Here is a 26,058-nt window from a genome sequence, read left to right on the forward strand (position 1 = left end):
CTAAAAGGAACAGGATCTGTAATAATAACCAGGCCCCATCGCCTCCTGTTTCGGAGGCAGGGGTGGGGTAGGATCCTTTGGCACTAGATGGTCCTAGTTTATCCAGGCCCTATTTATCCCAGGCCTACGCAGATTGAAAACAAAGGAGGAATCCACTCGCTGATATTTCAAATCAACCTTTTTATATAGAAAGCGTCATTTATACTCACATGCATGTGAGTTCATCTTGGCAGCTTCTCAGTGACAGGGGTTAAAAGATAACAGTCCAGCGGCTAGGATGCTGCCAAAAATCAAAGCTAATTGCATATTCCTTTATGAGATAAAGATTCTTCAGTTTCACTGACTTACAGTTACAGCTTTCCAGACAGGGCAATTCTACTCCAAGGATTTTAGCAGAGAAATAACAATTGGCTAGTGTAACATGGCTGGAACTCCAAACCTCAACTGCCTCCATTACAGAACATTGAAACTCCACCTTGAATTTCCCATCAGCCACCCTTAAATACCTATGGGGAGTGGTGAACAATTCCCTAAAGTTAAAAGTTTACAGACTACTTCCTTTTCCCATACAAGTATTCTTGTCTTTTTCTTAGTCTTCTAAAGCGGGCATCTAACAAAGGCTCATGGTCCTCCTCCTCCTCCCCTAAGACCCTATTGTCATTGGCATATCTGCCACTTCTGGTGGCACTCCAGGTTCATCCATGTCTACCTCTCTCATTCTCTGCATCAGCTGACAAAAACATTGGCCCAGTGTACCAAGATGGGCATGGCTCATCTTCCTCAGAATCATTAGCAGAGTTGGTTGAGGACCACTCACAACAGGCTCCAACCTAATCTATGGTGGGATTTGGGCCCTCCTCTCCCACCATTGTCTTCCCAGGCTCCCTCAGAGTCAGAACATCCCGAAGAGATCCCTGAGGAGTCAACCCAACCTTACCACGGCCCAACCCTTACTTCTGGACTAAGCCAACTTTCAGGCCACGATCACAGCGACACTTCAACAAGCCCTTACAGTCAGTATGCCATCTTTTTCAATTCCAAAGGCCTCCACTTCAGCTCAGGCCCATTCTAAATCTCGTTCTAAGGCCCTTTCTCGCCACCAGGCCAGGAACCAAGACTGGTCCTCAGACGAATCCAACAAACAGGATGAAGGAGATCCTGACAGAGAGGCATTCTTCCTAGATCTCTCAAAGGATGAAGGCCCTACTCCAGATCTTCAGACCTCGAAGTGTACCGGCAGCCACCTGTTCTTCCCCAAATTCCTTCATCAAACACTATAAAATTGACACCTATGCATCAGCAGATACATCATTTGGCAGGAGGGCACTTCAAGAGGTGGTGAAGAGCAGTCACTAGTCCTATTCCAATCTATCCCCACCCATTTGGGACTTTGGTATGTCCCACCTGAATGCTGGTTTATCCCAGGATGGAGAATAGGCATTGGAACCTATTAACAACACCTGATATGCCTCTTCTCATCCGAACGGAGCCAGGATTCAGTTCCCTCCTCTAATTTCGTTCATTCTTCTTCCATTTCTCTTGAGGGATGGGAGCCCCCCAGGTTCCTATCTGAGCTTTTATGTTGCCACATCAAGTCTAGTCTTCGTCAAATCTGGGCAGGGCAGTATGGATCTGGCCAAGTGCAAAAACCAGACTGACCCGGTCCTTCATCTGATTGGATATCCGAATGCTGGCTCCGCTTGGATGAGAAGAGGCTTATCAGATAGGTGCCAATGCCTATTCAACTCAATTGGATTTTTCTATTGAAGCCTTTCTGATATTCTTTATTTCTAAATTTGCATGCCATGTACAATTATCAATCATGCCACAATATAAAGATATGAACATTGGCTCACTTTGTTGTGAGCCGCCCCGAGTCTGCGGAGAGGGGCGGCATACAAATCTAAATAAATAAATAAATAAGTTGTATATATATCACTGCCTGATGCATAGAGTTCCTTCCTAATTGATATATTTGATTGACATTAAATTACACAGGAATGATAGGGGCCGTGAACTCATATTTATGTGCATGCATTACCCACAACCTGCATGCATAGAACACAATGTTAAATATGTCAGGCATTACTCAGTAACAAGTTTCATAGGGGCTATCACTACTCTTCTCTTGTTTCAGTGTGGATTGCCCAGGACAGCTCATATCCATAGCAATCAGGTTTTTTTTAGATTAAAGGTAGTATTCATCAACTTGCTCATTCAAAATTTAAGGTGAGTAGTATTAAAAGCAGTGTAGCAACATAGAAATCAACATTGAAAACCACAGATATCAAGACCAAGAAAGATATAATGCAAATAAATAGTATGTTTGCAGTTTAGAAAATGCATACAGTTTTAAGTGTGTGTGAGAGAGAGAGAAAGAGAGAAGGAGGGAGAGGGGAAGAGGGAGAGAAAGAAGGAGCGAGAGATGGTTTCTTGCACACACACACAAACATATTTAACATCCTTCAGTATTGAAGAAAATTGCTCTTAAGTAGCTTCATCTATTCATTGAACCCAGTATGAAAACTGGGTTCTATGGGATGTGTTGGTTATATAGCCGCCCGAGTCATCGGAGAGGGGCGGCATATAAATCACATACATGACATACATACATACATACATACAATTTTAGCATCTGCTCAAATTATGTCTCCACACATGCATGTTATGTGTATGGCCATTTAAAAAAGGCATTTGCAGAATTGCAACCAATCTTAAATGATACAGGATCAAGACATTGAGAGAGTAGTAACTAAATTGAATGAATTGCACAAAAAAAGGCATTCACTTTCATTAGTGAAAAATCATTTCTGGGCTGTTTACATGCTAATAGAAATCATACAAATAAATATACAGTGATACCTTGTCTTACAAACTTAATTGGTTCCGGGACGAGGTTCTTAAGGTAAAAAGTTTGTAAGATGAAACAATGTTTCCCATAGGAATCAATGGAAAAGAGATTAATGCGTGCAAACCCAAAATTCACCCCTTTTGCCAGCCGAAGCGCCCGTTTTTGCGCTGCTGGGATTCCCCTGAGGCTCACCTCCATGGGAAACCCCACCTCCGAACTTCTGTGTTTTTGAGATGTTGCAGGGGAATCCCAGCATCGCAAAAACGAGCACTTTGCTGGCAACGGAAGTCCAGAGGTGGGGTTTCCCAGCAAAGGGAGCATCAGTGAAATCGCAGTGTCGCAAAAACACCGAAGTCCTTGAAACCCCACCTCTGGACCTCTGTGTTTTTGCGATGCTGCGATTTCACTGAGGCTCCCCTCGCTGGGAAACCCCACCTTCGGACTTCCGTTGCCAGCGAAGCGCCCGTTTTTGTGCTGCTGGAATTCCTCTGCTGGGATTCCCCTGCAGCATCACAAAAACACGGAAGTCCGGAGGTGGGGTTTCCCAGCTGTGGCGGTGGGTTTGTAAGGTGAAAATAGTTTGTAAGAAGAGGCAAAAAAATCTTAAACCCCAGGTTTGTATCTCGAAAAGTTTGTATGACGAGGCGTTTGTAAGACGAGATATCACTGTATTTGGGTTTTTTTATTAAAGAAAGCATATTAGAAATTCCTTAAAACCAACCTGATATTAGATCGATACCTATAGTGTATAAACTATCTATTGTGGGTTAGCATCATCAGTACCTCCCAAAAATGTTTCATGATATATATGAATTTGAATTAATTTCCTGATGATTGCATATAATAAATTAGGGCTGTACAAATTCTTTGAAAGAGGCGCTTCACAGTGTTAGACAGTGAATAGGGTGACTTTCTTTGCAAATGTTAAAGCAGCTGCATTTTTTTTCTAAATTCCCACAGTTGTTTTAGAAATTGTCACTTATTGTCTGTGTACGCATTTACACATAAAGCCATTTCACTTTGCTGAGGTGTGCAATAGGGATGTATCCTGTATTGTATCTGACCGAAATTTCTTTCCACAGCCATCACCATAACTTCTGTATTATATATGTGAATTTTTTTCTTCTTAAACATTGGAAAACCATGTTCAATTCTTTTGCTGTGTTTTCCAAACTTGATAAAACTTTTTATTCACCATGGCATTTGTATTTGATAACACAATGCTAGAAAATTGTTCCACATAGGTAACCACTCCTCCACATACAGATAACAAAATGAAGATATTAACTGTTAATCTTGCATTTTCCTGCCCTCCATGAAGAAAAAGGAAAATGTGTTCCTAAAAAGACAGCAGAATAGTGTTAACAATTCAGCTTGAAAGAATTTTTGATCACAAACACATACATTTTTATCTCCATTTAAAAACGTTAGGTGCACCTGAGACTTTATGACTGTGATGCTTATTTGATCATTTTGAATGAATTACTAAAACGAGATTTGAGGCAACAGGTGATTCTGTCAGTGTGTTTTGATAGGAAGACATGTAGCAAATTTAATTTTCTTCTGATTTAATTGTACGAGGTATGCAAGGGCAAATTGTTGTGAGGTTTCCAGCTTGCCCTGTTTGTATTTGTCAGTAAAAGCCTTTTTTCCTCAAAAGGGAAAAAAAAGGTTTGGATTGCACTTTTGCAAGGGAAAAATATGTACATAGCAAATGAATGTTGATAAACTTTAAAACAATTGTTAAGTTTTGGGGCTGTGATTTATCTGTATAAAATAATAAATTGTGGTGGATAATGTTTGTGGCTGTTTTAAACTAGTCCAGATAAAGATTCACAGCATTTGTGTAGGAGGCCTGTGTAAAGCATGCTGCAGAGGTATTTTTAAAGTAAGATAATAACACAAATAACAGGATCTCTTGTGACCATGAAAATGTAGCGCCCTGTTTTTACTTTAAGATAAGATTCAACGCCAAATGGAGTTGAACTGCAGATTCAACTCCAGATTCAAGATAAGTTCCAGCACCAAGCAGAATCCAGTGTGGCTTTGTCAGCCCAAATTCACATTATGTCAGAAGGCCTGAGAGACGTTTGCAATATTGGTGAATTTCAGAACACTGGTAGGCTTTAGAGCAGACATGTCCATCCTTGGCAATTTGAAGACTTGTAGACTTCAACTCCCAGAATTCAGTCACGCAAGAACTCCAGCAGTAAATTTGTACAGCGTCTAGAATTATCACCTGGAATAGCTCATTCAAGCAGCCAATACAACAGCTATGAAATAAGTTTCACCAACTTCAGGTCTTGCTGTTGTCCTTCCTTTGTTAATGGAACTCTGGCTTATCTCTGACATTTGAAGAATAACTTGAAAGAGCTTGCAAAAGAAAAAGAAGCATCTGATGGCATTCATCACTTTTTAAATAACTGGTTAAATATTGCCTTTCCCCCCCAGTTTTTTCAGAGTACTTGGAATAATAAGTTTAACTGAAAGAAACATAGAAGTCTGACGGCAGAAAAAGACCTCATGGTCCATCTAGTCTGCCCTTATACTATTTTCTGTATTTTATCTTAGGATGGATATATGTTTATCCCAGGCATGTTTAAATTCAGTTACTGTGGATTTATCTACCACATCTGCTGGAAGTTTGTTCCAAGGATCTACTACTCTTTCAGTAAAATAATATTTTCTCATGTTGCTTTTGATCTTTCCCCCAACTAACTTCAGATTGTGTCCCCTTGTTCTTGTGTTCACTTTCCTATTAAAAACACTTCCCTCCTGGACCTTATTTAACCCTTTAATATATTTAAATGTTTCGATCATGTCCCCCCTTTTCCTTCTGTCCTCCAGACTATACAGATTGAGTTCATTAAGTCTTTCCTGATACGTTTTATGCTTAAGACCTTCCACCATTCTTGTAGCCCGTCTTTGGACCCGTTCAATTTTGTCAATATCTTTTTGTAGGTGAGGTCTCCAGAACTGAACACAATATTCCAAATGTGGTCTCACCAGCATTCTATATAGTGGGATCATAATCTCCCTCTTCCTGCTTGTTATACCTCTAGCTATGCAGCCAAGCATCCTACTTGCTTTCCCTACCGCCTGACTGCACTGTTCACCCATTTTGAGACTGTCAGAAATCACTACCCCTAAATCCTTTTCTTTTGAAGTATTTGCCAACACTGAACTGCCAATACAATACTCAGATTGAGGATTCCTTTTCCCCAAGTGCATTATTTTACATTTGGAAACATTAAACTGCAGTTTCCATTGCTTAGACCATTAATCCAGTAAAGCTAAATCATTTACCATATTACAGACGCCTCCAGGAATATCAACCCTATTGCACACTTTAGAGTCATCGGCAAATAGGCAAACCTTCCCTACCAAACCTTCCCCTATGTCACTCACAAAATGCAGATTTCTATTAAGTGATAGAAGGAAAATCTATCATTGAAAGTTCAACAATAGAATCCTGAAAAGGGGTGGTCACTCCTTCACTGAATGCATTGAAGTGGCATAATTGTGTCTTCGGATGTTTTAAACATGCTTTAATTTGCATTTTTGCATTGAACAGGTTTGAACTGAATGGTTACTTTTTGATTTCGATTCTCTGATGTGACAAGATTCAATAATCTGATTGTTTCAGGCACTTTACCTCATGAATAAAACAGTCTCTTTCATGAGTTCAGCAGTTAATGCTATTGCTAATTCTGAAGCATGTGGCCAAAATAATGAATATATATGCTTCTAGAAACAGCAATAAGAAAGCCCTTAGAGCCATCACAAAACGTGGTTGAGATTCAATGACACACTCTTAAATGAGTGCGCACCATGGACGGACAAATTGCCTCTTTGTGACTTTCTAGGATGCAACCATAGATTGCTATGTTGTCCCTGACACCATATCTGCACATGCATTAATTCATAAAATGGCTTTCTGTCCTTTTTAGGTAGACCTTATGAATCTTTTAAATCACCAGTAAAAACTTTTATTGGTGACTTAAAAGATTCATAAGGTCTACCTGAAAAGGACAGAAAGCCATTTTATGAATTAATGCATATGCAGATATGGATGTATTCAATCTGGTCCTGCATATCATTCGTTTGATATTAAAAATTATGCCAAAGTCTCATTGGGTAAGAATTTAATGCATGGTATTAGTCCAGATATATGTTTCTATCCAGTGAGACTGGTCTGGGAAGTCTTACTTTTAGATCCCCTTTTGAGCTAAAGGAGACTACAGTGTTCCCTCGATTTTCGCGGGTTCGAACTTCGCGAAAAGTCTATACCACGGTTTTTCAAAAAATTAATTAGAAAATACTTTGCGGTTTTCCCCCCTATACCACGGTTTTTCCTACCCGATGACGTCATATATCATCACCAAACTTTCGTCCACCTTTAATAAATATTTTTTTAAATAAACTTTAATAAAGAAACATGGTGAGTAATAATCTAAAAGGTTGCTAAGGAAATGGGACATTGCAATTTAAGGGTTTAAAGTGTTAAGGGAAGGCTTGTGATACTGTTCATAGCCAAAAATAGTGTATTTACTTCCGCATCTCTACTTCGCGGAAATTCAACTTTTGCGGGCGGTCTCGGAACTCGAGAAAATCGAGGGAACACTGTATACCATTTGTCAGGAGCGTTTCAGTGAAATCTATTTTGATCTCCGTAAGTGGTATATCTAAACATGAACATGAAACAGTGAAGAATGTATTGTCCCGAAACTGGGAGTAGGCTCTTTCAGAGGAAATGTGCTGGGACACATTTCTTGACTGACTTTAGGGTTTGAATGTGCCACTTAACTTTTTGCTGAACAACCCATCCCCTCAGGAAGCAAATGAGACATCGCTTAGCTCCCATGATCCAGGTTACGAGACTTGCTTGTGAAAGTTGCTTAAGTTGCTTCCTGTTTCGGTAGTCAGAGCAGGCGTTTGGGCCACTAGCTCCTAAAAGCAAGGTAACTGCAATGTGGGGAATAATATTGGTTGATTTCTGTATCAGGGACTCAAAAGAAATGCATGCACTTTTGTATAAAGAGGCATTCTATATTAATAGTGGGCCATTTTAAAAAGAAACTTGCACACACAAGCATGAATGCTGATACTGGAAGGAAATGAGTGCGAAGCTCTGACTTCATAAAACTATTCAAGGAACTGGCCTGGATTTAAATGAAAAGCTGAATCTGTTGTCAGAGTTCTTCTGTACATTCTTCTCTCATTCCATTCCTAGGATACTATCTAAAATACTATCCAGCAGTACCTTTTGATCAGCTATTACCCATTTATATCCTGTATCTAAGGCATCCAGAGTTTCCTTAATAATAGCAAATTTTATATTATTTTCTAAAACATCTCAATTGTAAAGTGGGTCACCACATGGCCACCAGATTTTATGACCTTCTTGGGCATGGTCTTTAAATGAGCATGGTAGTTATGAAGCAAACACATGATAGTTAAGCAAAACCAAAAATGTAAATTGCAGTCACATGTCCACAGGATGTAGCAAAGAATGGCTGGTGCATTTATGGGCTGAGTGCCAAAAATGCACATGACTGGGAACAGATGCCAGAACTTTGAATCCCATTTTTTTGGTGTCTGTTGTAACTTTGGTCACTAAGTAACTGGCTAAGTCAAGTACTAACTGTATCTCGAACATCTCAGCCCCTTGTATAAAACAACAAAAAATGTTCATTTAGTTGCTAATGTCATGTAGAAACTGAAAAATAATTGTGATGATCACTTCTAGCACACACTTTCCAGGAGTGGGTTCCACTTACTTTTGCCACCAGTTCGCATCACGACATTTCACTCAGGCACTCTCCACTAGCATGCACCCTTCGTGTCCCCCTTGTGCAATTCTGCTTCTGCGCATACTCAGTAGCTATAATCAGCCCGAAACACAGCTGAGGAGCTGATCAGTTGTGCTCTGGGTGAGAGAATAAAGGTAAGTATAAACCCAAGGGCAGGGGAGAGGGCCCTTTTACAAGCAGCAACAGAGGGGAAAAACTTCCGAACAGTAACAAATTTGGAAAAAAAATCCAAAAAAAGAGGGCGGCGTCCATGGACCAGCATGGACCGAACTGGATCCATTGTGACACCACCAGCAAATTGCTACCGGTTCAGGTGATCTGGTCCGAATCGGGAGGAACCCACATCTGCTTAAAATTCTTGATCTGTAAGTTGTGAGTTGCTGCTGAATTAGAGCTATGCGTGCACCAGCCTTTTAGTATTTATGGCTTTGTCAGCAAAGTTGAGTAGGTGGAAACCCATATCCTATTTGTTTACAGCTTTCAAGTGCATTGATTATATGTATGCTTCCATAAGGAATAATACAAAAATTTATGAGATAACCATGAGGTGAACCACTCAAGCAGGATATTTCAACAATAATTTTGTAACCAGAATTCTACTTGTAATAGACCTAGAAACGTCTATTAATTTGGTTCTGTCAGGTTTTCAGAAGATATTTTTGCACCACTCTACAAACTTGTTAAAGTTGTTTCTCATTTCTGTGTGATAGATGTGTCAGTTCAATGAAAATCTCAGGTATAGACTTGCTACTTATTAATGATTCATTTGGCTTGTCTTACAGGCTATGCCTGTTTGGGTGGGGCTATGGGATCAAAGGCCTGGTGTTATTGTTCTTACAAGTAACACTTCTTTCTGTTTTGTCTTTAGTCATTTCTAGTATTTTAAAATTGATTTGGATACCAACCTGCTCTCCCACTCTCCAAAGTGCAATCTCAATAAATTATACCGTACAATATAAAAGAATAGATATTTTCAAATAGATTTTCTAATGTCTAATGCTGAGATATTCCTACTGTGAAATTGGTTCTGGAGTCATCCCTAATTTGAATCTCTTCGATACAGGAGGTAATGTATAGCTAGATGATCCCACACAAATATTATTAACTATTTTTCAGACCATTCTTCACATTACTGTGATAATATCTCTCAACTGTTTTGAAGAATCTGATCATTATTAGGCCTAATTCAAATTTCTATTTATAGTCCCTGTAAAAATATTCACATCTGACAGCTTTTGTAGAAATGTGAGTTTTTGTCTAATAAAAGAAACTGAACCCCCCCCCCCCCAGCAAATATAAACTATTAAGGTAGTGTTTAAAATACTAAGGTGGTTATAAATGAAAATCTTAATATTGAAACTAGACTAGAATACCTCAGATGTGATCCAGTACTTAAAAACAACAACATGCAAATTCAATTTGTTAGGCATAAAGTCATATAGTTTAGTTAACGTACTGAATCATTGTTTAATTCAGGAGAATCCTGAAACTCAGATACTAGATTGTGGTCATACATGTTTGAATAATGAGAGTTTTAAAAATTAGACAGATGGATTATTTGTAATATGAAATACGAATGCAGAACAGCCCCCCCCCCCAAATTTGAGCCATGAACCAATACCTGTCCATGGATGATTAGGAACTGGGCTGGAGGTGAGGAGAGGGTGAGCAAAACCGAAATCCCCCCCATGCCAAGCCCATTAAAAATTGTCTGAAATCAGCCCCCTAATGCAAGAGGTTTGGGGACTGCTGATGTAGAATGTAGGAACAGAGTTGTGCCACTTTGCATATTTTATAACCCCCAAAGAATTGACTGCAAAAGGAACAGCTAATTTTTGAAAGCAAAAATTAAATGTCATGCCCAGATTTAAGGCCTCCCTGTTCTTGTACTGGATCTTGAAAGATTTCCAAATTTAGTTTATTTGTCAAGTCAGATTTTATGACTAAAGATGTAATCTTAAATGCAAATACAGCAATTCTAAACTTGGACATAGATCAGTGTTAACACCGTCATTCTAGATCAGAAAAGCATATGACAGAACACTTCATACCAGATCCAAATGTAAGGCATATAAATTTAAAACAAAAACATTTGTGTTCAGATATCCAGAACATTTCCAAAAACAACTATGATTAAAGTAGCAGAAAATTATAAAGTGAATTACTGTTAGGTAATTAGGTCAAGATGCCTTATGTTTGAAATACTAGAGGTAGTAGGAAATATCTCTTTAATGATACCCAATTAAAGCTTCAAATGTTTGGACTTTAAATTCTAGCCTTACTAATTTACATAAAACATGAACCCAATTGATCTATGATTTTTTTGGTTTATACTCCACATGAGAATAAACCACTGTACTAGTTAATAGATTGCTGATAAAGATAGTTTATTATGTGGTATCCAATTCTCTGGACGGATCAAATAAGTAACATTGACAAATTTAAAGGGAATGAAATCAAAGTCAATTTAACTAAGCAAAATTGTTTCAAAATAAAAAATCAGAAATAGTGACTGGATCATTGTTAGATATATAATCAATAGTTAGGGTTTCCTATTCCCTAAACCTTAGGGATAAAATTAAAATGAACCTAAAATAATAAAATGTTTTAGCACTTTTAAATTCATTTTAATTTTATGCCTAAGGTTTGTTAGTTTTTGCTGTCTCAAGCACACTTAGCTTCTCTCTTTCCCAACTATTTATTAATTTAATTTATTTATTTGGAACATTTTGAGAGTAGACTTTCCATAGAAGGACCTATCCATTTTTAAAGGTTGCAGTGGAAATGACAACTCTTAATTTTTAATTAAATTAAATTAAATTAATTCTACTAAATGATAGAGAAGCTCTTGGCTTTACCTGAATGAGAAATAAAGCAAATTCAAACACCAGCAGTAATCATGGAATACAACAACAGTGTGTATATTCTATGAAATTGAAGCAGGTTTGAAAACACTTGTTAAAGCCATCTTAATGAAAAACAGAAATGTTTAGGAAAGGGTTGGAGAATGTCATTTTTGGGGGAAATGCATCATTATATTGTGCTAATCAACACCTTCCATGTCAGTGTTTGAGAGCTTCAACACTGGATGATCTGGACCAGGTTTTACTGTGTCCTCCTCTGGTTCCTGTGCTTTGGGCATGAATGTTGGATCAATACAGCAATCCTGGTTGCCTAATGGCTTGCAAGAAGCTAATATCATCTCAGGTGGACAAATTGAGTCACATACTTTGGGATCATGTAGTTCTTCCACTTTTTCTTCACCGGTTGGGATCACAGGCATATTCACATGAGTCACCATGAAAGCTGCAGCCAAATTTTTGGGGATAATTTCACTGGTGGCAGATGGCACATCTATAGCCTGAGTTGTAACTGTAGTCTTATTCTCCAGACTATCCTCCTTTCCAGCTTTCTGTTCTTCCTCCTCCTCCTCATCTTCTTCCTCCTCTTCTTTGTCCTCTTCAGGGAATTGTGCTTCTTTTATTTTTTTATACAATACCTTCCGTTCCTCCTGCAGAGCTCTGCAAAGATTTTCTAACCTTTGAATTTTCACTACAAAGCATTCGTATTCCTTGGCCCGCATGGCTTTCTATAATAGAATGAAAAAGCAAAACATTTTAAAAGCTGCCAAGCTGATGCACGATAGAAGAGAGTCTAAAAGGCCAAGATAAATCCCTCCTCCATTTTTGTTTGTTTGTTCAAATGATCTACTACTGAAAGAGTAGTAGATCCTTGGAACAAACTTCCAGCAGATGTAGATAAATCTACAGTAACTGAATTTAAACATTTATTTATTTTATTTATTTATTTATTTTATTATTTAGATTTGTATGCCGCCCCTCTCCGAAGACTCGGGGCGGCTCACAACACGATAGAACAAATCATAAACATGCCTGGGATAAACATATATCCATCCTAAGATAAAATACAGAAAATAGTATAAGGGCAGACTAGATGGACCATGAGGTCTTTTTCTGCCGTCAGACTTCTATGTTTCTATGTTTCTAAATACTACTTTAAAAGGTAGCCCCAAGATTTTACCATTCACTTGCCATTTCTGCAGAGTTTGTGGTATTGTGGACCTTTTATGCCCAAGATTTTATGCAAATCTATAGAGCCAGCTAAGACTTTTTAGAGATACTAATTTTAGCTGGCAGGATGTGAAAGGGTGTGTGTGAAAGGGGAAATTGGGAAATTACAAATTATAGCATGTAACTGTTAGCCTTTCACTTCTGCAACGCATGAAGCCAGCCCATGGCATTCTACTGCATTTAAATCATGTTAAAAGTCTCTTTTTTTAAAAAAAATCTGCTTAACTTGCTCAGTGAAAAATGTAAGTGGGATAATTGGATTGTGCAAATGTTATCCAGTGGCGGGTAAATACTCCAGCCGACCATGCATGTTGACAGCTAGATTGCCTCTGAATTAAAACGTGACTCCAAATTTCAGTTTTCTTTAATTTTGTTGTTTCATTTCCCATATGCAACAAGTGCTTACATAACTCTTCCCCATAACTCTTCCCTGTTTTATATGAAACTGCTTTTAAAATTTGTTTCATACCTCTTCAATCATGTCCAGTAAAGCTTTGTTACAGTTCTCAAATCTTGATTTCCATGTGGCCGTATCCTTTTCCAGTTTTTTAATTTTCTTTGTCATCTGTAAAAATAAACCAAATCGAGTGGACAGAGAAGTCAAGTTAAATTTAAAGCCCTTCATGGCATCGGACCAGAATATCTCCGGGACCGCCTTCTGCCGGTCCGGAAACCAATTGGCATCCCAGCGACCAGTTAGGTCCCACAGAGTTGGCCTTCTCCGGGTCCCGTTGACTAAACAATGCCATTTGGCGGGACCCAGGGGAAGAGCCTTCTCTGTGGCGGCCCCGACCCTCTGGAACCCACTCCCCCCAGAGATCAGAGTTGCCCCCACCCTCCTCGCCTTTCGTAAGCTCCTTAAAACCCACCTCTGTTGTCAGGCATGGGGGAATTGAGATATTCCCTTCTCCCTAGGCCTATAAAATTTATGCATGGTATGTCTGTGTGTATGTTTAGTTTCTTAAATAAGGGTCTTTTAAATTAATTTAAATTTTCATTTCATTTCATTTCATTTTATTGGATTTGTATGCCACCCCTCTCCGTAGACTCGGGGTGGCTAACAACAGTAATAAAAACAACGTGCGACAATCCAATACTAAAGAAGCTAAAAACCCTTATTTTAAAAACCAATCATACATACAAACGTACCATACATGTGGAAGCCGAGGGGGAAAGAATATCTTAATTCTTAATTCCCCCATGCCTGACGACAAAGGTGGGTTTTAAGAAGCTTGTGAAAGGCAAGAAGGGTGGGGGCTATTCTAATCTCTGGGGGGAGTTGGTTCCAGAGGGCCGGGGCCACCACAGAGAAGGCTCTTCCCCTGGGTCCCACCAAATGACATTGTTTAGTTGACGGGACCCGGAGAAGGCCAACTCTGTGGGACCTAATTGGTCGCTGGGATTCGTGCGGCAGAAGGCGGTCCCGGAGATATTAGATTTGTTACATATTGTTTCATTATTGTTGTTAGCCGCCTTGAGTCTACGGAGAGGGGCGGCATACAAACAAACAAACAAACAAACAAACAAATAAATAAATTTGACTTTTTCTAAATGGCTTTCCTTACGGAAAGCTAATGTAAGCTAATTAAACTCTCTCACACCTTCCATATTAATTTAATGAATGTTGTATGAGAATCCCAGTGCTGTAATGGTTTCTAGTTATTGCTCTCAAAAGATATTTGTCCAAGATTTATGAGTGTATTTATTCATGTGACTAAGCTTCCTTTCTCTCTCCATATGCTACTTAGGTTTGATATAGTATTCTTCAATTCTATGAGACTGGGAAACACATAAAGGGAGTTATCCATTCTACTGGTGGATACTACTTTATCTTGCATAAAGTTTTTAATTTTTTTACACATTGAGGTTACATTTTCAATTAAATAGTGTGTTTATAAATAATTTGAAAGAATAATCATGTTTACAATATTCATTACATTGATATTAATTCTATAATAATAAAAATCATAATAGAAATATTTACTTCTCTATTTTAACAAATCTCCCTTATTTCATTAATAGTGGATACTGCTCTATCAGTATCCACTATTTATATGTAGATAGGTATGAAGAGGGAAAGAAAAATGTTAAGGTGTTGGTGGATATATTGAGATTCTATTACGTATTCTCCATTTGAGTGATTGAAAAAAAAAATTAGAGATGGGGAATATTTCCAATACAGTGGTACCACTACTTAAGAACTTAATTCGTTCGATGGCCAAGTTCTTAAGTAGAAATGTTCTTAAGTAGAAGCAATTTTCCCCATAGGAATCAATGTAAAAGCAAATAATGCGTCCAAACCCATTAGGAAAGAAATAAAAGCTTGGAATTTGGGTGGGAGGAGGAGGAGGAAGAAGAGGAGGAGGACAGTCGCTGCCGAAGGAAGGAGATGAGGTGAGGGGAATAAAAAAAATCCAAAACTTTAAGGCTTTAAAAAAAAAAGTGGGACTTTAAGGCGGTGAGCAGGAACATGCACCTCCAATACACCTGGCACGAGGCTGCCTCCCACACACTGGCTGCTGCTGCTGCTACCTGCTGCCTCTTCCTTCCCATGCTGAAGGGCTCCCCTCTCCTCTTGCTCACTCACTTCATAGACGGTGTTTTTCCTTCACTGTGGTGACTCCTAGGCTGCCCAGAGCAAAGGAATCATTTCTTTTCTCTGAGCTCTGGCAGAGGTTTATTCCCTGTCCAAGTGCACAGAGAAAGGAAAATGCTTCATTCGCTCTGGATTGCCAATGCCTCCTTAAGCTCCACCAAAAGGCTCCTCTGACAGCCCAGATGGCCAGGATTAACGGGAATGGCAAGAAACTGGCTGGGCCTTCATGCCGTTCTCAAATTTCCTGGGAAATTTTTCCGTGCTCGGGTTCTTAAGTAGAAAATGGTTCTTAAGTAGAGGCAAAAAAATATTGAACAAGTACCGGTTCTTATCTAGAAAAGTTTTTAAGTAGAGGCGTTCTTAAGTAGAGGTACCACTGTATTACCCTGCCCACCAAAACCTGAGCTATATAAATACTCATATTTTTATTATGTTTCCTTGCTTCTACTTGTTTCATGGTTTCTTATTCCTATTGATAATTCTTTCAACAATTTTCTTGCTAGTCCTGGAAAAAATAACTGACCATCCCATCTAACAACTTGTACTACACCAAATTTCAAGGAACATCGCATGACTTTTCATCCTGAAAATATAGGCTGGTGTGGGGGACAATCTGCCCTATAAGGGGAAAATCACCCAAACTGGTCAGTCTCCCTCTTATATCCTAACTACATTTTTTATACATTTCTATATCTTCATATAACAATCACAAAATGGTCTGCAATAAAACCATTTATTTTGAAAAACAAGATATGAATCACCACCAGAAGACTAATTAATTAAAATACAGTAATGTAAATTATTAGTCTCCTATGTCGCAGAGATGCTTTTTCTACTATGATGAGAGAACAAATGGTAGGAAACCCTTTACTACCTTCATATTTTATATCCAAACACCTTGCAAATGAATTTTTCTGCTGCCTTCCTGGAATTGTACTTTGGGATTCAAATCTATGCTTCCATATCCAAAAAGTATGTAAACAAGTTTTAATGCCAGCCCTAACATTCATTCTGATTTTGACTTCTGTGGTCCCATTATAAAGATAGAAATGGTTCAAATGTGCAAGGATTTATGAATCCATGTTAGAGATATTAAAAATATCTATTGGGAATATCACAGGTGAATAATAAATACATATTTATTTATTTATTTATTTGTTTGTTTACTTATTGCATTTATATACTAATATCTTTCCTCTTTTTTCTTTTTCGGGAGATAATCAGAGTAAATATCAATCTGTATGTAATGTTCCAAAAGATAAGCTTGTGAATACAGATATAATTATTAATGAATAATACAATGACAGCTTAGTGGCAATTTTGTGGATAATTCCAAGCAGTGAATAAACTGGAAACATGCCGATTATCCACTTCTTAAATAGTTTGTAGGTTGATGTCAGCATGGAACATTTTTCATAAGAAGCTGTTCTTCAGTTTAATACCATTTAATTCTATCCCATTAACCACATTCTGAACTGTTATAAATTTAACCAAATGAATTAATTATTCTATCAACTGATCACTCTTTCCTGAGCTTTTTAAAACATGGTCGGTGGCTCCTAGCAGTAGGGTTTCTTTCACAGTTTGATAAACCTGATAACCAAGAACTTCACAGTCTTTTTATATCTCTAAATGAAAATGCTTACAAGAAGATAACAAAGCAAGAGAGCTAAAAGGATGGCATTAGAACAAAATAGGGAGTTGTGTTTATAAATACATTTTTATTATAGCTAATGCTATGACCTTCAGAGTCCCATGTTTTGCAGATAAATCATAGTAATACAAATGGCCTTAATGTTTACAACATGAACCTTTTATGGCTCTAACATGGACATTTTCATATTACGCTGTAAACTCAAAGTTTGCAGAATTGTACTACACTGAGAAATGGCTAGGGCAGAACTTTGTAACTGTCCTTGCAGGGCCTTTTAAAAATAAACACCACTTTCTAAAACACGAAGAAAATTGTACCATCAATTGTCACTATTTCAGGGCTGTGACATTGGAGAACTCTGAAGGATCAATGGAAGGGCTGGAAAATGCCATACATAATAGTTACTCCCAGTCTACACATGACCAAACAATCTATTTATTTGCTTAGTGGTTTCTAAAACCCTGAAAGCTCCAGCCCTATTTTATATTCTTTAAATGGAGAAATCAAACAACCAAAACTCAAGATTTTATATAACAAAAGCTAAATAAATGAACTGATCTAAATATCTGGGAACATGATAGAGTAATCTAAGTTCCAGCATATCCTTAGATTATCAATAAAGAAGTTATAACTTTATAAATTAAAAAAAATGTTGGAAAGTCTTGAAAACCAAACAAAATCAAACTGAAAGTGGTGTCATTTAACAACATGGAAACCCTAGGGTTGAAATGCAATGTGTAACCCACCTTGTCCATTTCTTGCTTGAAGTTGGCAAACACTTCATTGCTTTTTGTTAGTGTATTCTGAAATTCTTCAAAACGTTCAGAATATAGAGTCAGCTGCAATCAAAGGAGGGTGGGGGGAAGTGGACAGTTACACCCACCATTGCACAATAGGAGCACTCAAGAAGATAGGCTCAAAATACAGAATGATCTTGACAAACTTGACAAACCTGAACATTGGGTGCTATCTGACAAAATGAAATTCAGTGGTGAAAAAAGTAAGGTTCTACATTTACAGTAGGCAAAAAACCCAAAATGCACAGGTACAATATATGTGGTACCTTACTCAACAGTAGCAACAGAGAGATCTTGGAGTCCTAGGGGACAACCATTTAAATATGAGCCAGCAGTGTACAGCAGTTGCCAAAAAAGCCAACATACTGTAGTTCTGGGCTGCATTAACAGAGAGATAGAATCAAGATAAAGTGTTAATACCACTTTATAAGGCCTTGGTAAGGCCACATTTGGATTATTGCATTCAGTTTTGGTCGCCACGATGCAAAAAGGATGTTGAGACTCTAGGAAAAGTGCACAGAGGAGCGACAAAGATGATTAGGGGACTAGAGGCTAGTTGCAGGAACTGGATATGTCTAGTTTAATTAAAAGAAGGACTAGGTGAGACATGATAGCAGTGTACCAATATCTCAGGAATTGCCACAAAGAAGAGGGAGTCAACCTAGTCTCCAAAGCACCTGAGGGGAGAACAAGAAGCAATGGGTGGAAACTAAACAAGGAGATAAGCAACTTAGAACTAGGGAGAAATTTCCTGACAGTTAGACCAATTAATCAATGGATGCTCTAACACTGGAAGTTTTTAAGAAAATGTTGGACAATCATTTGTTTGAAATAGTGTAGGGTTTCCTACCTAAGCAGGGGCCTGAACTAGAAGACCTCCAAGGTTCCTTCCAACTCGTTGTTATTATTGTTGTTGCTTCTGCTGTTGTTGTTGTTATTATTATTATTATTATTATTATTATTATTATTATTATTATTAATTATTTTATCCACATTTACACATCTAATATGTTGAACACGACCAGTTAGAAAAAGTACATAATAGAAACAACGGCCTTGTTTTACCTGAGCCCGGAGAACGGTCTCTTGTTCCTTCAGCATTTTTGCCTGTAGTTTCCATTCGGCAGCTTGGTTGAGTAGCTATTTGGGATTTAAGAATGAACACATTTGAAAGATCAAGTAATTTAATTTTTTTTAAAAAAAATCCTTGTAAAACATTGCATGTTTGATTAGTATCTAATGAAGTGACTGGAATGCACAAAATACTGTATATGAAATCACTTTTTAAAACATTTTTTTTGGTTCTAGTAACAGTATGGTAGGTGTTTTTTCTTTTTATGGCCCTGTAATCCCTTTGTATTGGGATGGAGTCAGAGCTATTGAATGGGAGCTGAGCATTTAGTAGCCAGAGGCCCTTTCTGATGTCTATGTCAAATTCTCAGCAGATAGAAACATAGAAGACTGACGGCAGAAAAAGACCTCATGGTTCATCTAGTCTGCCCTTATACTATTTCCTGTATTTTATCTTACAATGGATATATGTTTATCCCAGGCATGTTTAAATTCAGTTACTGTGGATTTACCAACCACGTCTGCTGGATGTTTGTTCCAAGGATCTACTACTCTTTCAGTGAAATAATATTTTCTCACGTTGCTTTTGATCTTTCCCCCAACTAACTTTAGATTGTGTCCCCTTGTTCTTGTGTTCACTTTCCTATTAAAAACACTTCCCTCCTGGACCTTATTTAACCCTTTAACATATTTAAATGTTTCGATCATGTCCCCCCTTTTCCTTCTGTCCTCCAGACTATACAGATTGAGTTCATGAAGTCTTTCCTGATACGTTTTATGCTTAAGACCTTCCACCATTCTTGTAGCCTGTCTTTGGACCCGTTCAATTTTGTCAATATCTTTTTGTAGGTGAGGTCTCCAGAACTGAACACAGTATTCCAAATGTGGTCTCACCAGCGCTCTATATAAGGGGATCACAATCTCCCTCTTCCTGCTTGTTATACCTCTAGCTATGTAGCCAAGCATCCTACTTTACACTTTACATTTTGATAAACACCTGTCACTGCCTAAGAACCTGTCTGGTGGGAGATGAACAGCTTCACCTCTAGGCAATGCTTTTTAAAAATAAGTGCTATAAGAACATAAGAAGACCCATCCTGAATCAGGCCAAAGCCCATTGAGTCCAGCATTCTGTGTCAGACAGTGGCCCACCAATTGTACATGGGGATCTTGAGCAGAAAGAGAAGGCAAGACCCTCCCTTTCCCTCGACCCCCAACAAATGGTACCCAAGGGAATCCTGCCTGCCTCAACCAACATAGAGGCGGCACATGGACACTATAAACCTAAGTGCTCATATGGCTTTTCATGGGGTTTTCAGAACTTTGTCCTTTTAAATCCTCCTTGCTTTGGTGGGAAACAACACCAACAACACCACCAGCGTGATAAGGGTGATAGCAAAGCAGAGCGAACTACTATTACCGGTAATTAACGTAGGGTGACAAATACTAATTATTCTGAGGTTAAATATGTTAAAGGGTTAAATAAGGTTCAGGAGGGAAGTGTTTTTAATAAGAAAGTGAACACAAGAACAAGGGGACACAATCTGAAGTTAGTTGGGGGAAATATCAAAAGCAACATGAGAAAATATTATTTTACTGAAAGAGTAGTAGATCCTTGGAACAAACTTGCAGCAGACGTGGTTGGTAAATCCACAGTAACTGAATTTAAACATGCCTGGGATAAACATATATCCATCCTAAGATAAAAATACAGGAAATAGTATAAGGGCAGACTAGATGGACCATGAGGTCTTTTTCTGCCGTCAGTCTTCTATGTTTCTATGTTTCTAAATTAGATTTCAGATTTAATTCTTAATCCTGCAAACTACCCACATTTTGATAATGCTTAACGTTTTGCCAGAACTGCATAACCACCTATTTGAAGAGGAATTAGTTTTTACCTGCCATAACCAAAAAGAACAGAAACTGCATCTATGTATAATCTGTTCTGGCTCATTAATGAGTTTTATTTTGCCCTCTCTGCTCTATAGCTCAGCTTGACAGGTCTAATTTACAAGACAAATCTCGGAGCTACTTGTAATAAAAGCAACTGTTGAAAGCCATATTTTCAATTAGCATTTATTTTTAAAGGAGAATTGTATCGCCTGGAGTTATTTTCCAAATCAGAAAAATTCTGCGCTGATATTGGTGCTTTTATTAATAAAATATGACAGAAGGGAAGGCCAACTCCTAAAGAATATACAATTGCTGAATGCAGTTGGTTGTTCTTGTCTGCTTCAAGAAATAAAGAAGGGCTAACATTATTTCATTGTTATTTATTAATCAAATTTATATAGCTGCCCATCTCACCAAAGGGAACTTTGTGTGGCACAAAACAACAGACAAAGCAGTCAATATAATAGCAGATAAAAATCTAAAAAAAGATCCACAGTAATAAATCACATACAAGCAAAAATATTGTGATTTTAAACATAGTATCGTGTTTAGTAGAGCAGTGTTTCCCAATCTTGGCAACTTGAAGATATTTGGACTTCAACTCCCAGAATTCTCCAGCCAGCGAATGCTGGCTGGGGAATTCTGGGAGTTGAAGTCCAGATACCTTCAAGTTGCCAAAGTTGGGAAACACTGTAGTAGAGGATAAAAATGGCCTCCCTCAACAGTGAAGTTACTTTGATTCTCTAGCAGCCCCAGACTTGACAGCATAACCAAATCTGCACAGCTGTTCAAAAAATCAAAAGGGGTGTGGCCAATCTAATTTCAGGAGGAAGCATATTCTGTAAAGCAGGTGCCACAGCAGAGAAGGCATGTCTCCTAGGAGCTACCAAATGTAGTTCCTTGGCCAAGGTATCCATGACATGCCTTCTCTCTGTGATCTAATGGGGTAGGATAGACAAGTCCCTATATCACTGAGCATGTGAAGACAGATTCTGGCGAACTGGGCAGATGAAATCTATTAGATTAGGACAGAGGTAGGCAAATTTGGCTCTTCTATGACATGTGGACTTCAACTCCCAGAATTCCTGAGCTAGTATCATTGGCCCAGGAATTCTGGGAGCTGAAGTCCACAAGTCATAGAAGAGCCAACTTTGCCTATCCTTGGATTAGGATAACGGTCATGAAGGCGGCCTCTGTAAGCGATGTGGTACACTAAGGGCACGGCAAGATACAAAAGATGCCCTGGTGAACCACTGCGCCCAGTCCATCTCCAACTGTCTTGACTCTTGTGTTGCTATTTGGAGCAAGATGGAATCTTGGAAATTTGTCACGTTGCCCACAACAACACAAGAGCACACAACAGATTCAAGCTTAATATTAACCGCTCCAAACTTGACTGTAAAAATATGACTTTAGTAATCGAGTTGTTGAAGCATGGAACTCATTACTGGACTCCGTAGTATCACCCACTAACCCCCAACATTTTACCCTTAGACTATCCACAGTTGACCTCTCCAGATTCCTAAGAGGTCAGTGAGGGGCGTACATAAGTACACTAGAGTGCCTTCTGTCCCCTGTCCTATTGTCTCTCCTATATCTCCTATATCTTCTCTACTATATCTCTATAAGCTTCATTGTATATTATTGTGTATTGGACAAAATAAATAAATAAAAAATAAAAAAGAGAGAGTGGGGCTGACTACGCGCACCTCTCCTTCGCTTTAACCCAATTCACGCGCAAGTCTTTACATCCCCTCCAAGATGTCAAGGTCCTCTTCGAAAACTATAGACGAACATCATCATCCTCATCATCAATGGGGTGGGCTGATACAAATGGGCAGAAGTGGTCCTTCATGTAATCTGCTCTAATGCCATGAAGGGCTTTAAAGGTTAAAACCAGCACTTTGAAATGGACCTGGAAGTAAACTGGCAACCAGTGCAGCTTGGGAAACAGGAGTGCAACCTGTCCTGTCCTAGGAGAACACACAACACACAACTGACCATGTTACTGCTTTTTGGTATCAAGCGAGGTTTCCAAATAATCTTCAAGAAGAGCTTCATGTAGAGTGCACTGCACTCATCTAATGACTAGGTCAACTCGCCACTGGCTCACTGGCATCCTGCTTGCAGCAGCCAAACTCACTGTCGGACAACTTGCCATGGCCAACTCACCATGGGCCATCTTGCCATGGGCCAATTCAACATTGATTAGTTCTTTTTCTTATTCATCAAAGCATTACAAAAGCTGGTAGTTATAGGAATGATTCCCTTTAATACAAGAGATAAAATAATGTTGACGAAAACGTGGTCAGCAAAAATAAAAGCAACTAAATGAACCCCATGGGAAGTTGTCCTGCAACAAGATGGCTATGGTGAGTTGGCCGCAGAGGATTGGCTATGGCGAGTTGTCCAATTCTGATATATGAGCCGTAAAACTATTGTTTCTATTAAAAGCTCATATTAGATTGTGGTTTTTCATCTGAATGGAAGGAAATTATATTCATGGAAGTGGTTAATTATTAACTATGTTTAAGTAGTATGCTCCTAATTTTAATGTAAATAAAATTAATGCAAATAAAACCAGATTCAATTTTTGTATTGAATCAGTTTCTTTTTTATCTTATTTCCTGGAGCATGTCACATAACCACAGCGTTATGCAATGAAAAATTAAAATTGTTTCTGTGTTTCTGGGAAACATAAATTTTGAAACAAATGTAGAAAGGAATTTTTTCAACTGAACAATATTTACCAAAGTTTGGGTTAAAGGATATTTAAATTGTGAGCATTTCATTACTTATGTTTTGAATATGATCAATACTTTTAAAAATTATTTTAAATTATAAGAGAATTAAGCTGCTTGGATTGCATGCCATGAAGCCGCAAATAACCATTAATGCCACCAGGAGGCAGCAGGGTTATTCTGCTGCTAATTCAAATTGCAAGTTTAAGCAATTTCAAAGCAAAAGCAGTTTGGCCTGATACAAAATCTAATGATCAGCTTTTTCCTCATTTGGTATGCTGCAAAGAATATATTATGCTGTAGATACTATTGCAAAATCTGTTAAACATTCAAATGAATTTTTGAATCATAACCTATTGAGACATTTTTAATCTAAACATAGGCACCTTGTCAATGGATCTACTTGTTTACAACTAAGTAAAAGAACCTATCATTAGTATCATATAATGGTTCAGCACTATTGTAACTTCAAGTGGTCACCGAGCATGTTAAATGAGGACAAGCTGTACTAGATTGGATAGGAAGAATATGGGTTCAATATGTTACTCAGTTATGGAGTTAAGCAATCTCTGGATAGATCATATAGTAACTCAATTTATAGTAATCACAAAATTCCAGAGGGGAAAAAAAAGAGGACTTTAGATACACCTGGAGCTCCTAAGTCAGGGATGTCAAGCTCACATTCTGCGGGGCAGATGCATCAAATATTATTATTATTATTGTTATTGTTATTATTATTTATTAGATTTGTATGTCGCCCCTCTCCGCAGACTCCGCAAGTGCTGGCCACACCCACCCATTTTAGCAAAGGGGGAAAAGTTGTGTTACATCATGTGTCAAGCTGGTGAAGAAGTTGGTGAAATAAACAAGGCCTGATGTTTATGGGAACTTGGGAGGGGTGATTTCATGAGGGGGCAGATGCAGTCACAAAGCATTCTGTTGAGAAGTTCAAGGCCATCATATGTCCACCACCTGGGCTGAAGTGGGAGGAGGAGTTGCTACGCTAGCACAACCTGAGTGGGCAAGGTGACAGGTTTATGGGTGGAGGGCAAGGCATGTGAACTTTCTACTGGTTGGGAAGCTCAGATTTGGGTTTCCCAGTGTAGGTGCCAGGATGAATCCAGAAATAAATTGGAACTTTGAGGATTATCTTGACTTGGACTCTGATTTAAATATGGATGTTACCTGGAACCTTGACACCTGTCCTAAGGGGAAATATCATTGCTTCCAGTGTGTGTGTGTGTGTGTGTGTGTGAGAGAGAGAGAGAGAGAGAGAGAGAGAGAGGGAGGGAGGGAGGGAGGGAGGGGGAGGGAGGGAGGGAGAGAGAGAGAGAGAGAGAGAGAGAGAGAGAGAGAGAGAGAGAGAGAGAGAGAGAGAGAGAAAGAGTAATAGAGTTGTTGAAGCATGGAACTCATTACCGGACTCTGTAGTATTATCCCCTAACCCCCAACATTTTACCTTAGACTGTCCATGGTTGACCTCTCCAGATTCCTAAGAGGTCAGTAAGGGGCGTACATAAGCGTCCTGTCCTATTGTCTCTCCTATATTGTCTCTCCTATATCCCATATATCTTCTGTTCTATCCCTATATCTTTCTTCTATTCTCTCATTGATTATTTTATCCTATACTCTCTCTTCTATTCTTTCTCTAATTCTCTTTCCTCGAAGGTGTCCTCTATTACCCTTCATTGTGTATTATTGCGTATTGGACAAAATAAATAAATAAATAAAATAAATAAATTATAGGCCTCAGGCATGAAAGCCTTCTGGGCAACTTGGGGCCATTTGTTCTATCTCAGTCCAACCTCAGAAAGTTAATGTTGTGGAGAGAAGACAGGAACATTTTATACACCAACTCGCGTTGTAAAAAATAAAGGGCACAATATCAAACAAATAACGGGTCCAAAGACGGGCTACAAGAATGGCGGAAGGTCTTAAACATAAAACGTATCAGGAAAGACTTAATGAACTCAATCTGTATAGTCTGGAGGACAGAAGGAAAAGGGGGGACATGATCGAAACATTTAAATATGTTAAAGGGTTAAATAAGGTCCAGGAGGGAAGTGTTTTTAATAGGAAAGTGAACACAAGAACAAGGGGACACAATCTGAAGTTAGTTGGGGGAAAGATCAAAGGCAACATGAGAAAATATTATTTTACTGAAAGAGTAGTAGATCCTTGGAACAAACTTCCAGCAGACGTGGTTGGTAAATCCACAGTAACTGAATTTAAACATGCCTGGGATAAACATATATCCATCCTAAGATAAAATACAGAAAATAGTATAAGGGCAGACTAGATGGACCATGAGGTCTTTTTCTGCCGTCAGACTTCTATGTTTCTAAATAAGCAAACAAACATTTCAAAGGTGAACATGAACTATACATAAACAACTGAAGAAAAAAAATGAGTACATATTCCTTTTCTCGCTGATGTCGGTCTTCAGCTTCTTTCATGACCTCTTGTGACTGTTCCAACTTGGCATCTATCAGTTTCTGCTGAAGTTCCCTGTGCTTAAATATTTTATCAAGATGCTGGAAGGGGAAAA

At 38.4% G+C, this 26,058-nt stretch overlaps 1 protein-coding gene across 2 annotated transcripts in view; it reads right to left on the reverse strand.

Moving 5' to 3' along the window:
• Positions 1-10,560: 10,560 nt before the first annotated feature.
• Positions 10,561-26,058, reverse strand: part of TXLNB (taxilin beta) — a 31,947-nt gene continuing 16,449 nt past the window's right edge. The window contains exons 5-9 of one of the 2 annotated variants that reach the window (XM_070733633.1): positions 25,925-26,044; positions 18,868-18,942; positions 17,752-17,844; positions 13,225-13,320; positions 10,561-12,253 (exon numbers count right to left, since the gene is read on the reverse strand). In XM_070733633.1, coding sequence (XP_070589734.1) covers positions 11,708-12,253; positions 13,225-13,320; positions 17,752-17,844; positions 18,868-18,942; positions 25,925-26,044 — 930 coding nt within the window. In that variant the 3' untranslated portion in view covers positions 10,561-11,707. The remainder of the gene's footprint in view (positions 12,254-13,224; positions 13,321-17,751; positions 17,845-18,867; positions 18,943-25,924; positions 26,045-26,058) is intronic. The other variant, XM_070733634.1, reaches the window with a different exon arrangement.

This window comes from Erythrolamprus reginae, chromosome 1, assembly GCF_031021105.1.
Source record: "Erythrolamprus reginae isolate rEryReg1 chromosome 1, rEryReg1.hap1, whole genome shotgun sequence".
Classification (NCBI taxonomy): Eukaryota; Metazoa; Chordata; class Lepidosauria; order Squamata; family Dipsadidae; genus Erythrolamprus; species Erythrolamprus reginae.